The 13673-nt window shown below is 50.5% G+C and overlaps 4 protein-coding genes across 4 annotated transcripts; 2 read left to right on the top strand and 2 right to left on the bottom strand.

The window, feature by feature from the left end:
* Nucleotides 1-297: 297 nt before the first annotated feature.
* Nucleotides 298-1690, bottom strand: gpaB (guanine nucleotide-binding protein subunit alpha gpaB; the record flags this gene model as incomplete). The annotated part of the gene is made up of 6 exons (XM_056656952.1): nt 298-397; nt 474-712; nt 768-897; nt 960-1088; nt 1147-1492; nt 1564-1690. The coding sequence occupies 6 exons, from the start codon at nt 1688-1690 to the stop codon at nt 298-300; spliced, it is 1071 nt and encodes a 356-aa protein (XP_056509752.1).
* Nucleotides 1691-4368: 2678 nt separating this feature from the next.
* Nucleotides 4369-6008, top strand: sakA (mitogen-activated protein kinase HOG1; the record flags this gene model as incomplete). The annotated part of the gene is made up of 9 exons (XM_056656951.1): nt 4369-4424; nt 4502-4549; nt 4638-4767; nt 4818-4861; nt 4914-5013; nt 5093-5449; nt 5502-5580; nt 5666-5849; nt 5903-6008. The coding sequence occupies 9 exons, from the start codon at nt 4369-4371 to the stop codon at nt 6006-6008; spliced, it is 1104 nt and encodes a 367-aa protein (XP_056509751.1).
* A 545-nt stretch (nt 6009-6553) lies between these two features.
* On the top strand, nt 6554-9526 carry NUU61_006422 (uncharacterized protein; the record flags this gene model as incomplete). The annotated part of the gene is made up of 10 exons (XM_056656950.1): nt 6554-6612; nt 6684-6788; nt 6880-7122; nt 7239-7266; nt 7320-7383; nt 7437-7516; nt 7570-7741; nt 7793-7833; nt 7894-8031; nt 8096-9526. 10 exons carry the CDS (start codon nt 6554-6556, stop codon nt 9524-9526), a joined length of 2361 nt encoding a protein of 786 aa, XP_056509750.1.
* A 775-nt stretch (nt 9527-10301) lies between these two features.
* Nucleotides 10302-12960, bottom strand: culA (cullin culA; the record flags this gene model as incomplete). Its single annotated transcript, XM_056656949.1, has 6 exons — nt 10302-10490; nt 10551-12451; nt 12515-12585; nt 12649-12665; nt 12773-12842; nt 12911-12960. The coding sequence occupies 6 exons, from the start codon at nt 12958-12960 to the stop codon at nt 10302-10304; spliced, it is 2298 nt and encodes a 765-aa protein (XP_056509749.1).
* Between the last annotated feature and the right edge of the window lie 713 nt (nt 12961-13673).

Here is a 13673-nt window from a genome sequence, read left to right as displayed (position 1 = left end):
CCCCATAGATTCACCGTAGGGAGAGGAAGAACACAGTGGATACCACCTTATAAAGATCAAAAGCGGGAGATGACCCAAACCAGCGCCAGAGATATAGCCCGGGAAAGAGAAAAACAGCGCCGTCAACACCTGCGGCTGATGAGAAGCCAGAACAAAGTAGGGGAATGTCGGGGTATGAGAGATTGGAGGGTGACTCGGTAAAGCCCTCTTAAGATCGAGGCACAATATGTCAAGGGCTCAAATGCATCGCACATTTGCAGGTAAAGAAATTAATCCTTCAAAGAAAGTACAAGCAACTCACAGAATGCCTGAGTCTTTCAAAGCATTTTGCAGAATCGTCTCCTTGACCGCTGCAAAAACTAAGCGAATGTTGGTGGTATCAGTCGCTTGGGTGAGACTGTAAGGGGGAAAAGCGTTAGAATGGAAGTTTCTTGCAAATATATCGGCAATTGAGATAGAATATGGGAACTTACTGTGGGTAGAGATTCAGGTGCGCTCGATTCACCTGGTTGAATCGCCAAAGGAGATATTTCGCAGCGCGGTTGACATCATTTCCGCCCGAGTAATCCGGGAAGTAATTGCTCAATGGTGATCGTGGGAGCTTCAGTCGGAATAAATCAACCTTGTTCAAGAAAAGGATGATACTCGTCCGCATGAACCATCGAGAATTGACCACGGAATCGAAGAGGACCAAGCTCTCCATCATTCGGTTCTTTTCCTTCGTCAGCAACGGAACAGTCTTCTTCATAGACACACCCAGGGCTTACTTGATCGCTTTTCTCCAGTAGCACCTGATCATATTCACTCAATGCCACGCAGAAAATAATGGATGTGACGTTCTCGAAGCAGTGGATCCACTTCTTTCGCTCGCTGCGCTGGCCACCCACATCGAACATGCTGTGCGACCGGTTAGTGGCGTCTCCGATAGCCGGGATGGTGGGAAGGAATTGCCCACGTACTGTATACTCAACTGGCCCATTGTGAACCTTGTCTCGTAGATACCAGTGGTCTTGGTTCGTGCTCGGAGCACGTCGGAGACGTTGGGAATATAATCCGGTGCCGTTATTCGCTTCGCTTCTTCGAAGAAACTAGTGACGAGTGAGCAAGGTCCCATCCCACTTCAGAGCCACCAAGTGCGATGCTTACTATGGTGCGGAATCCATCAGGTAGAACTCATTCTGGTGTTCCAGAACGGTTGATGTGCAAGGGTCATTCCATAGGTATGTGATCGCATCGCCCACTTTCAGATCCAGTGGGGTGTTTGGGTCGGGGTCAACGCTGTAGTCCTCCAAGAAGGTGATGTACTCCTGGACCCGCTGACTCGACGGTTCGAGCTCAAAGTGTTGGTATGCGCCGATCAGCGCTTTCGCGCAGTCCAGGAGATTCTTATACACGGTCAACCGGTACAGCGCAAGTTCTTCGACCGTATAACCATTTTGGTGGATGATTTTCATCTGCTTGACAATCGTAGACTTGCCACTTTCTCCGGACCCTGCGGATATGAAGTCAGCTGGCACTGCACCGGCAAGCTCTTCCCCCCACCAGAGCCAGCTCCAAACGTACCCAGAAGAAGAATCTTGCATTCCCTTCGTAGTCGCCGAGAGTCTTCCTCCAGTTTCCGGTCGATCATCTGGCTTCTCTTCTTCTGTTCCGCGTCCCCCGCGGACTCTGTGCTGAAACACAGCCCCATGGTCGCGAATTCTTCAATAATCCAGACCAGTAGGGAGACTCATCAACCATCCGCGAAAGCAGTCGGAGTCAGCCTATGGAGGCGACCGGAGCTCGTGACGTTTTGTGGGACTACCGCCCACCACCTCACACGAGTAAGAATCGCGACAAGAGCACGACGGCGTATGTTGGGGAGAGGCGTACGATCAAGTTGAAAACCGCACAAGTAAAATCGGAGTTTACGATCGGAAAGATGGGTTCGGTCGGGTGCGCTCAGACGGGTTTGCAGGGGAATGATGGATTCGGGAGCGGGTAGAGCGGTAGGGGAAGAGATCCCGGGGGCGTTGGGGGAGGGGCGAGAAATCCTGCACCGCACAAGGGGACTCAGTCAACGTTCAAGAGAGAAGGAGGTTGACAGAGTCGACACAATAGAGGGGACAAAGAAGCAGAGAGAAAAGCAGGTCAGTGCGACCACCATGGGGGGGTGAGAGAGTGGAGATGGCCAGTTTGGAGGGTGTTAGGTTTGGCGCGGGTAAAAAAAAGAAAAAAAAACGTGTACGAAGAGAGCTGACATCCCTCGTAATAAACGAGCTCTTGGCTTGAGAAAAATTCAAAATTAATTTAAAAAAAGAAAACAAAAAAATTGGTGTTTTTATTTCAGATCTCTTGAGCCTCCCTGTTTTTTTTTTTTTTTTTTTTTGATCTGTTTTTACGTTCCTAGTAAGTCTTGGGCTACATTAGTTAGTCTTGGGGTATACCCATACACCTATCCATAGGTCTAATCCATAGGCTACATGGTTGAGAGAGAGAGAGAGAGTATCTACGCCCCAATCAACCTTGGCATATCGAGATGGGGCGTTGGGCCCCTGTTCTCGCCCAAGACTGCAGAGGTATCTCCCCAGGAAGAATCCATTAAGATTTCACGCGTAAGACGTTTTGCAAGCGAAAAAAAAAATCACAGACTGGGGGCCACGGCAGAACGGGCAATTCCATCGTTGGGGGCGCCACCGAAATGACCGTGCGATCATGTTCTTTGACCCCCAATCGTATTCCCGTCTATCGGTCGTCTTCCTGGACTACTTTGCTGTACTGAACGTAACGAGAGTGATGAAAGTGACGACAATGACTAGTCAGGTCGAATATTTTTCGAGTATTCTCCCATATGATCATGGCAGATCCCTATACTCAGGTAGTCAACTGAGATTCCTATTGCCCGGCAATTGTCTGGGGCAATATCAACGGATGACATCCACTGCGGAGGAGCTGAGGTGGAGAGTCGTGACGCACATCGGGGATTTGTGGCCTGAGGCATGCTCTGGGGAGTTCACGTGCCACGTGGGGATTCCTTTCGGGATGTGGATGATCTCGAGTATCCCCTCTAAAGAAATAGACAGGGGTACTTTGTCAATAATCAAAATAATGTATCCATAAATGGTCAGTTCTGATATTATTGGTGATAATGTGGTTGGAGATGGTTTCCAGAGAGAGAGATATCTCAATCGATCCTGTCATCCAGGATCATTGAGTCAGCCTCAGGTCTGAACAAGGTTGCCCACGCTCTCCAACAAAAAAAGGCCTTTGTTCTCTAGCTGCAGTAGCGTGGTTCTTTTTTGTTTCACATGTCTCGGATCTGCGCGCAATGACCGCCCTCGAACGGAGATTCGATCTAAGCTAGGGTTGCTTGTCCCCAGATCATGGTATGGGGAGAGGGAGATGGATGATGGATAATTATTGCATGGGCTCTGCATCAATTGGTGTGGGAGGTCCACGGTCGGACGGCACATGATGGCTGTGTCAGCGAGATCAAACACCCGTGGGCAGCCTGAGGCCGGATATTTGGCCAGACTGAACAAGGGTATATCTGATGGATATTGGAGAAATATTTATCTACTAAGCTGGTATCTATGTGTGAAGAAATACCATCCACCCATAAAGAACTGGGTTTTATTGACTGATCACTGCAACCATGGAAGGACCTGTCTATCATCTCTGAATGCAGTAATGAGGGGTCTTCATGAAGTCTTTAGTGTAATCATTCCGATCCATATGATTGGTGATATTTTAAATCAAATAAGATTTGAGATGATACTATAATACTACAATACTATCATATAATACTATAGTAAGAATCATCGGAGTGCAAGGCCGCTGGGAAGCCTCTTCCGGGCAATCGACCCGGTCTAGACGGGCCGCGTGGTTGGGTGGAGACAACCTTGGAATACCTTTAGGGCAATAGCAAAGACTATAGAGAATGGAATTAAAAGAGCATAATATAACAGTACTAGTAATAATAGTAGAATAAGACTAGCGGGAGTAGTACCAGTAATAGTAGTACCAACATAAATCATAAGAATAATAATAATTAAATAAGATTAATCTAGCTCGAGTATACCAGGCATTCCAAGGCTTCCAAGTTGTGCCTGAGTGCTGAGTCAGCCCGGTCGCGAACGTCATTGTCCTTGTTTTGGGCGCTTTTTCACCGAAAGAAGACAGTCCCTTCCCCACAGCCTTTTTGCCCGCCACTTTTGCGCTTCATATCCCTCCCCCCCCTTTCTCTTTCTGCTTCATCTCTCTCGTTCGCGCTCTTTTTCTTGTTTTTGCAGAGATCCCCCTGGATCCTCTGTTTCTTGTTCTTCTCTTCCTTTTCTTCATTCTGCCTACTACCCGCCGGGTCATTCTTTAACCCCCCTCCCCCTCATCATGGCGGAATTCGTGCGTGCCCAGATCTTTGGCACCACCTTCGAGATCACTAGCCGGTTCGCAATGCCTCCCTATTTTAAGTTTTCTCCTCGCTGGGATGAGCAGCATTCATTGCTGAGACTTGGTTATCTAGGTATGCGGACTTGCAGCCGGTGGGCATGGGTGCATTTGGGCTGGTCTGGTATGTTTTGAATCCCACCAGGGTCGCAAAGCGCCACTTCGATCCCTCCAGCCAAAGCCTATAACTGACCGGAATGCGATCTTCATAGCTCCGCAAGAGATCAATTGACTGCCCAGCCGGTCGCGGTCAAGAAGATCATGAAGCCGTTCAGCACTCCGGTTCTCTCCAAGCGGACGTACCGTGAGCTGAAGCTGCTCAAGCATCTCCGCCATGAGAACGTCGGTTTTCCTTCCGTCAGATAACCAAACCTGCGCTCACATTTCCACAGATTATCAGCTTGAGCGACATCTTCATCTCTCCCCTCGAGGACATGTACGGCCCCATCTTCGAACCGAGATGTAGCGGATCGAACTAACGACTGTAGCTACTTTGTGACTGAACTCCTGGGAACCGATCTTCACCGCCTCCTGACCTCCAGACCCCTCGAGAAACAGTTCATCCAGTATTTCCTGTACCAGATCTTGGTAAGTTTCGTTTTTTTGATCCCCTCCCCTTCTCTGAGATTGTGGGGGTTTACGCCATCGGAGACTCATAACTTCGCAGCGAGGACTGAAATATGTTCACTCGGCCGGCGTGGTCCATCGGGATCTGAAGCCCAGCAATATCCTCATTAACGAAAACTGCGACCTCAAAATTTGTGACTTCGGTCTGGCTCGGATTCAGGACCCGCAGATGACTGGCTACGTCTCAACACGATACTATCGTGCCCCCGAGATCATGCTCACCTGGCAAAAGTATGATGTGGAGGTGGATATCTGGAGTGCTGGCTGCATTTTTGCCGAAATGCTGGAGGGGAAACCGCTTTTCCCTGGAAAAGATCACGTCAATCAGTTCTCGATCATCACCGAGCTGCTGGGGACGCCCCCGGATGACGTGATCCAGACAATCTGCAGCGAGAACGTGAGTGGAATACTTGCTTTATCTTTCGCATCAAGTGTGCTAATCCTTGTAGACTCTGCGATTCGTCAAATCCCTACCGAAACGCGAGCGTCAGCCCCTGGTCAATAAGTTCAAGAACGCGGATCCCGATGGTACGTGACCTTTGTCGATGGAACTCTTTGATTCTCTCGAGCGGATTCCCCGTGATCTATTGGGACAAACGCTGACTGTTCGCAGCCATTGACCTTCTCGAGCGGATGTTGGTATTCGACCCAAGGAAGCGGATTCGTGCCGAAGAAGCTTTGGCCCATGAATATCTGGCGCCGTATCACGACCCAACCGACGAGCCGGTGGCCCAGGAGAAATTTGACTGGTCGTTCAATGACGCCGATCTCCCCGTGGATACTTGGAAGATTATGATGTAGGTGCTCGGTTGGGGTCATTTCTCTTCGTCTTACTTACCCAAATGTGCAGGTACTCTGAAATCCTCGACTTCCACAACATCGACCAGGGCACTGAAGGTGGCCAGGTATTAGTGGAGGGACCCGTCCAGGGAAATCTCCCTGAGACCTTTGCATAGGCATCTTGCCCTGACCATACTGTTCTTGTCTTTTCTTTTCCTTGCTGGGCCCCTAGGGGCTTGGTGTCAAACATATATCGTTTTTTATTTCCCCTTTTCAGGAGCAAAGCTGGCGTGTTTTACTTGTTTTTGGGAGACTTCATTGTCCATAGCTCCTTCGGCGTCTGTCAGAATCGGATGGTAAATAGGGGGAGGCAGATCTTGTCCATGAAGGACCTGAGTTACAATCATAATCTCTGTGGATTCTCTTGGCAAGGATTCATCTAGCGATTCACCGAAGGATCTATACCTTGATTTTTTCTATAGTTGGATGTAGAGTGACCCTCGGGTGCCTGAGAGACAAGGCACCACCGCGGGGCATCCACACCGCCTTCACGCGGGCCAATCAGCACGTGAGCGATAACCCCCGTATCAGCGATTTTCCCCTTGGCCGATCGCGCTGCGTCGGGGGCCAAATAATCAATCACCTTGTTTTTGGAACACCTGAATTTTTGCTCGTGGATTTTGAGCCTGGCGCGTCCTCATCCTTTGCATGGTCTGCCGAGATGGCGGCCTCACATAAACAAGACCCAATTGTGCTGGTCATAGATTTCCACCATGCACGGTGCGTCTCGAAACAGCTCGTGGTTATTCCCGTGGAATTCAGCTGACGGGACTCCTCGACGTCCCTAACAGGGGCCCCGAGATTGAACACTGTATCGGCGATGAAGGAACTGATCCCGCAACCGAAAATGACTGGTCCTTGCTACCGTTCATGGCTCTGTCGGACGGGGCGCATCTGTACGGGCCCTCCTGTCCTCTTCAAGGGGACGCGGAGAGATCCCTTTTCCATGCACAGCTCAAGCTAATCCTTGGCTTGCTTTGTTCTCAGGTCTACCGAGGAATTCTCTTATTTTACGCTCCGTCGAAAAGAAACCCCGACGGTCCCGGCTACTTCTCTGTTTGGTATTGCGTGCTCCCGGCAGATGGACTCCAAGATTCTTATCCATCGCCCGCCCGATGTAACGCGATCAACGGTCCAGAAGGCTGTTGTGGTTGTGACGGATACACCGCAAAGAGTTGGCCAATTGCGCGAGAAGCTCTCCGTGGTGACCTCGGCCTGGTTTGCGCAACGGTATGTTGAACCCGATTATACTGTTGCGGCCACAGGATTGTGTGTTGGGATGAAGAGCCATATACCGCACGCGATACCTAGAATATTGGAAGCTAATATCAAGCGCGAGGGAATAGCGACTTTTCGGACATTGATATTCTGAAGGTAATCTCCACCAAAAATGGGTTGCAACCAATTGTCATATTAAATCAACGTAGAAATTCCGCGAGGGCCTGGTGATCAGCCTGCAAAATGACGATGCCTCCAAAGACCAGGCTCTGGGTAAATACAGATCGGTGCTGGTTCCATTCATCCTATGCTAATCGAATCCCAAGGCCTTTCCCTCCGAGAGATGATCCACGAATTTAAATACCAGACCTTGGTTCTCTTTAAAGCATTACTGCTGCAGCCCAAGGTACGCAATGTGCCACTGAAACTTGGTTGGACTATCTGCTGATTTTCCTATAGATACTCTTTTTTGGCTCGCGTTGTGAACGGCTGTGCATGATTCAATTCTCGCTCATTTCCTTAATACCTGGTCTCATCGACTGCCTCCATGACTGCGCAGATCCCGCCTCTGACAGCTATGCCCAAACGGTGGAGAAGCCAACGTCGCTTAAGACCAGCGACAGAACCTCCTGTGGGTTGAGTTGAAAGCATGGCTGTGTGGGTGACATGCTGACCGTTACAGTGCTGGCATACATGGGTCTGCCTTTGCAGATATTCGGCAGGGTAAGCATTGAACAGCGAATGAGTATTCCGCAATATGGGCTCTCTTTAACGTATTCTCAGGGAAGCATGTTTGGTCCCTATACGCCTCTCCAGCAGCTGGATCTGCTGGCAGATGACGGAACAAAGTCGTATGTGGTGGGGTCAACGAACTCGCTGCTCTTGCAACAGAAGGACCGCTACAGTGATATCTTAATCAACGTGAGGCGCAATTGAACTCCACGCAAAATACTAGACAGACTATCTGACAACTCATTTATTACAGCTCGACGAAGACACAATCAGCATTTCATCCCCATCACTCCGCAATGCCTTGTATCTGTCCACAGCCGATAGGCGCTGGATCGACTTGCTGACGCAAATTGTCAACGAAACCTGGGATGAAGCTCACCCGCAACTACCCAAGACCCACGGTTTTATGGGCTCGGAAGAGTTTATTCGCCTTCAGTTCGAAGAATATCTGCTGGCATTACTGTCGAGCATGAAATACCACGAGGAACTCACTGCGTTCACATCTGGGGGGTCGGCACATCGGGGCAGGGCACAGCTGCAAAATTTTAACATCGAAGGCGACCCGGCGCTCGATTTCAACTCGGAATTCCTTACTCAGTGGCAGAAGACATCCAACTATGCCCTGTTCTCGCGTCTCACCTCGGATGCACTCTTGTTTTCCATCACCGAGCCACGACACCCCAGTGCGGGCGGTCTGACCATGGATGATATCCAGCGCCGCGTTTCCCAGCAGGTGGCCGACCTCCATCTGGATGAGCGAGTGCGCGAGGGCCGAGAGGCACTGAACCGCCACTTTGCAATGGGGCAGAAGAAAGTGAGTGCCGCGTTCAACAGCTTCTGGTCTGATGTCGAAGCTGGACGGGAGGCCCAGCGCAAACGGGGCGAAGAGAAAGTCTCGCAGTCGCAACGCGTCTCCATGGAAAATGACGCCCAGATTTCCTCGCCCCCGGTTTCCTCTCCCGATCCCGCCTCCGATGCCTCCGGGTCCCGCCGCGGAGCCTCCATCGACCTGACCGGGGCCCAAGCCTCGGTGAGCGCCGCCGGCCAGCGCGCCAGCGCATATTTCAGCTCATGGGGGTCGTGGGCTACCGAAAAGCGCCGCGAGTGGCAAGAGAAGCGCAGCGCCTCGCCCAGTCCTCACCTGGGCAGCTCTGCATCGCCCTCCACTCCACCTCTGCCAGCGGTCCCTGAAACAGGCGCCGATTCGGACCGCGGCCGCCGCGACTCTATGCAGGCTCAAAGCGACGAGCCCGACGGTCTCGCGCGCAGTGTCAGCCGCCGAAAGCGCTGGAGCAATATCCTGCTGCGCCGCGATAGCTCTGACTTCGCTCCTGTCCCGAAACACGACGAGAACGTCGCCCTTGACTCTGCGAACACTAACCACGACGGCTCCTATCCCAAGTCTCCGCTGTCGCAGGGTTTCCCTGCCTATGACACCGAGGAGCCTGACACAAAAAACCACAATGCCCCCCCGCAAAAATCCATTGATGTTGCTCCCGTCGACGCTGATGGCTTCAGCACTGTCCCGCTCTCCCCGAACCACGGTCTCGGTCTGACGGTCAAGCCTGCCGATGAGAGCGTCTCTCTGCCGAACCCGGACGCTGATCCCTCACCGGCTGCGTTACCTGCCAATGACGAAGAGCATGCGACCAAGACTGCCTCCGACTCAACCGGCACCAAGTGAAAGAAAGAAACATGACCACTTTCTTTCTTTATTAGATGCTGGCTTGCAATCTCACTCGGATCCAATTTTTTCATTTTTCTTTTGCTCTCCAAGCCCTCTTCGCGTGGCTTCCAAGCATTCTGTCTCTGTACTACAGCATACCCTTTTCTTCTTCTTCTCTCTTCTTTTCTTTTCTTTGGAATTTACTTCGTGTCTATAACACCATCTCTTTCTTGTCATGTTCCTCTGAATAAATATACCCAAGACCATTTATGTTGCATTGCCGAGACTAAGAATCTTGATTCGTGTTGGTCTTTGGATGGAAGAGAAAGAAAAAGAGCGTATTCAAGCGTGCATTTAGATAGAACAAGACTTTTTTTTGAAAAAAAAAAAATACTCCAATACTCGAATAGACACACTACTTCTCAGCCAGGCAAGAAAGAATCCGGGTTATCATTGGTCGGTCGTCTCATCGCTATGAAGATGGAACAGAAAACAGAAGAAATAGAAAAAGAGAAACCGCAACCGCAAGCAATGGGGAAAAAAGATGCCGCTGCTCCATATCTGTCCTTCCCTCCCATAGCCCATCCCGAGAGTTTAGTTCAGCGCAGCCCCCCTTTTTGTGTTCTACCCGCCTATCGCCCCTTTCGCGTTCTCTGCTAGAAGGACAAGCACCTATCTGGGATGAACGGTAGCAAGAAAACAAATGAAAGAACGCAAAAGGAAAAAAAGGGGGGGAGAAGAGCAAGGGAGGGAAAGCAAAGGCGCGGAGAAGGACAGGAGGAGAAAGGATCGATCAGGCGATGTAGGAGATCTCATCTCCGTCCATACGCTCGATATAATCCTTCTCCATGAGGGCTTCGATATTCTTCTTGATGTCCGGGATCTTCGGCGGGAAGCGCGATTTGACCTGCTGGATAACTTCCTGCACAAGCTGGACGTGCCTCATCTTCTTGCGAGACTTCATGATGCGGACGATGGCCGACTAGGGACGGGTTAGAACTTGATGTATCAGAGACGAGAGATAAGAAACAATAAAACGTACCTGGAGCAACAGCTTCCGGTCTTCCTCTATCGTCTTGTGCGTATCATCCACCTCGACCTTTTGCTCAGACTTGATCTGGATGTTGAGGTTGACCTTAATTTTCTTGTTTTTGAAGTTGTAGTTGAGGTGAAAGGTGGTGGAGGGTTCGGGTTTGGCGCCCTCAGGCTCAGCCGTGAGCACCTTGGCCTTCAACAAGATGCTAAGGTTGGGGTCAAGGATTTCGGGAGCGAGAGTGGTGGCGCTTTGGATGTCCGAGTAGGGCATCTTGTCGGTTTCATTAAAGAGCAACAGAATTCCCATCTGGAAGGTCGAGACTTGGAACGTGTAGGGTACCTTGCTGGCGTTCTTGATGTAGTTGGCCTTGATCTCACCCTTGCATAGCTGCCACAGCCATGTCAGCTTGCGGCCGTTGTGCTTGTCGAAGTAAAACTTCTGGAATCGCTCAGCAGTCTTGACAATCTCCGGCGGCGCCAGGAAGGCAGTGCTGGGAGGGTTAAGTGGCCAAAAGCCGGTTCCCAGAATCTGAAAGTGCGCATCAACCATTTTCTTTTGGTCGTCATCATCCAGGACTTTGTCTTGCCAGTCCTTGTAGTTGGCATTCAGATCCTTGGAGATTTGGATGTCCTGGAACATGCGCTGCAGCTTGTTGGTGTATTCAAACCCACAGGCTTCTTTCAGCTTGCTGATCATACTGGTCTCAGCATCGTCAGATACTGAGTTGACATGCACCAGCCGCTTGGCTAGCATTTTGGAGTAAAATTTCTGGAAGACGTCTTTGTCCTCAATGTATTTGAAGACAACCATGATCTGCACCAGCATTTCTTCAAGCTCTGACTCCTCAGCAGATTTGGCTCCCTTCTTCAGCAACGAATCGGTATAGCGGGCCAAGAGCTCGGGTGATTTGGTCGAACTCGACTTGCAAATGCGGTTACGGTTGACGAATTCCCGACAGGCATTGTCCAGAGACCGCACAAACTCAGACTCGCCGTTGAAGGCATCATCGACCAAGCTCTGATACCGCGTGTGGACCTGCAGCAGAGCATCCACGTACAACTTAGGCTCGAAGTTCTCTCCTTCCGAGGCGACCTTCTCGACAGCTGCCAAGCCTGCTTTCCGCACATGGCTTTCAAAGGTTGCGCGGAGGGGGTCCAAGCCATCCTTAATCCGCGACAGAAGTCGGTACATCCGGGCAAGATCCTCCTGACGTTCATTGTCCAAGAGCACCTGGAACTCATCACGAAGCAGAGTCGAGTGGGCTGTCACAAGGACATCCAGACATGTCTCGGTGAGGGGTTTGGTAACATCGGGGTGAAGGTAGAGACCCACGCGAGCCTTCTCTTCATCCAGACGAGCCTCTGCCTTCTTCATGTATTCCACCACGCTGTTCTCTGCAACAAACTGGCGGGACTCGTGCTCATAATAGACCTTGGTAGCAGAGATGAACGGGCGCTGGAAGTATTGCCGGTAGACCTCGAGCGTGGACTTGGTGCTGTCATTCTCATCCAAGCCCAGCGACACAAACGAGTCAACAATGCTCTTTATTTGTGACTGTTCGATAGTCTCCCCATTTCGCTGCTTCTCAATCAAGTTCAGGACCGCGTCCATGACCCTTTCGTGAACTTTCTCGAAAAAGTCATCTTTCCACTTAACCAGGTGCAGAGTGTACACGTCATACACGTTCTTCTTCCCTTCGTCAATCTCACGTTTCACCCAGTGGCGATTGAGATAGCGGAAGAGATGGTTGACGTATTTGGCACCGGTGGTGTAGCGATCCCACTCGCGGATATAGAATGCTAGCAGAGCTTCTTCGGCATGGCTTTGTGATTCTTGATACACGTCATTCAGATGACGTGAAAGGTATTCCCCGAGTAACTTGTAGAGTTCCTCACCGAGAAGGTGGGCTGTATAGTCCATTAGCGGCGTGTTCCCTGTGGCATGGGGTGGCAACAGAACATGGGACGAACCTCCGCGGTGCGCATGTAGGCCTTGGCCGCTGGTGACGGCTTTTTGGGAAGTGCAAAAATTATGGACGGCTCTGTGGACATCATATGAGTGAGATCCCATGAGAGGAAGGTGGAGTCTCGAGAATTAAACGTACGTGTAGAGGGCCATGTACTAGATGAGAGCAACCCTGAGGTCAGTTTCCAAGAAAACAAGCATTTCAGGAAGGGAAACGAAGCATCAACTCCTGTTGGTTTGAGAAGACAACGGATTTTACTTACAGTCTTCATGTCAACGCCATCATCTAGCTTGATCATCACGTCGTTGATACCCCCCTCCAAGAACGACCACCTAGCACACGATTAGCCCACATCACAAGCCCAACCTAGGCAAGGCATCTATATAAACCCGCAACTCACGTATCATCGAGGTCATCCTTGTGGGGCGTTTGCGGCATCGCCGGTGGCATCATGGGTTTGGAAAGGACGGAGTCGAGGGAGGTCAGGGAGCGGTCGGGTCTAAAACAAAAATGATATATATTAGCAAAAGCCCAGAATACCAGAGAGCCATCTGCCAGGACATACACCACGAAGACACGTCAAGACTGTAGCGCCACGAGTGACGCCTTGGGATCTTTCGATCACGAAAGGACCCTGGCCGCCCGGACAAGGAAAAAGAACAGGGGTTCCCAAAAGAGCAGGAAGCAGGAAGAACGAGGAGAAGAACAAGGAGAAGAAGCCACCGGAGAAAAGCGAAAGTCAGAGAAGGACTAGGCAGAAGATGCTGAAGGATGAGGCAGAGCGAAGGCGAGAGAGCGTGGGGATGTCCCATTGGAGCAGGCGGTGAGGCCACAAGGCGGTGAGCACTGGGTTGCTTCGATATGTTCATGCTGGGCGGTACAGACCAAAGGAAATACTATATAAAGAGAAGAGTCAATATAGGAGATATGATTAATCGGTAGGTGCAGTAATAAGTATCATCTTATGGTGTTGAGCATAGCTAAAAAAAAAAAGAAAACAAAAGGCATTGTATTTCAAAGCCCCAAAGTAAGGGTCTCATAGAACCTCGAGCTACAGAGTGAGCCCCAGGCAACATCGCGTGATTTGCTTAATTTAGGAAGAGAGAAGTCATGACCAGGTGAGATGGTAATTGGATCTACATGTTGTGTCTCTTTATTCGCAA

This window comes from Penicillium alfredii (assembly GCF_028826965.1).
Source record: "Penicillium alfredii strain IBT 34128 chromosome Unknown utg000009l_segment0_segment0, whole genome shotgun sequence".
Taxonomy (NCBI): Eukaryota; Fungi; Ascomycota; class Eurotiomycetes; order Eurotiales; family Aspergillaceae; genus Penicillium; species Penicillium alfredii.
Note: the sequence above shows the minus strand (reverse complement) of the source record. Positions and strands in the feature narration are given on the sequence as shown.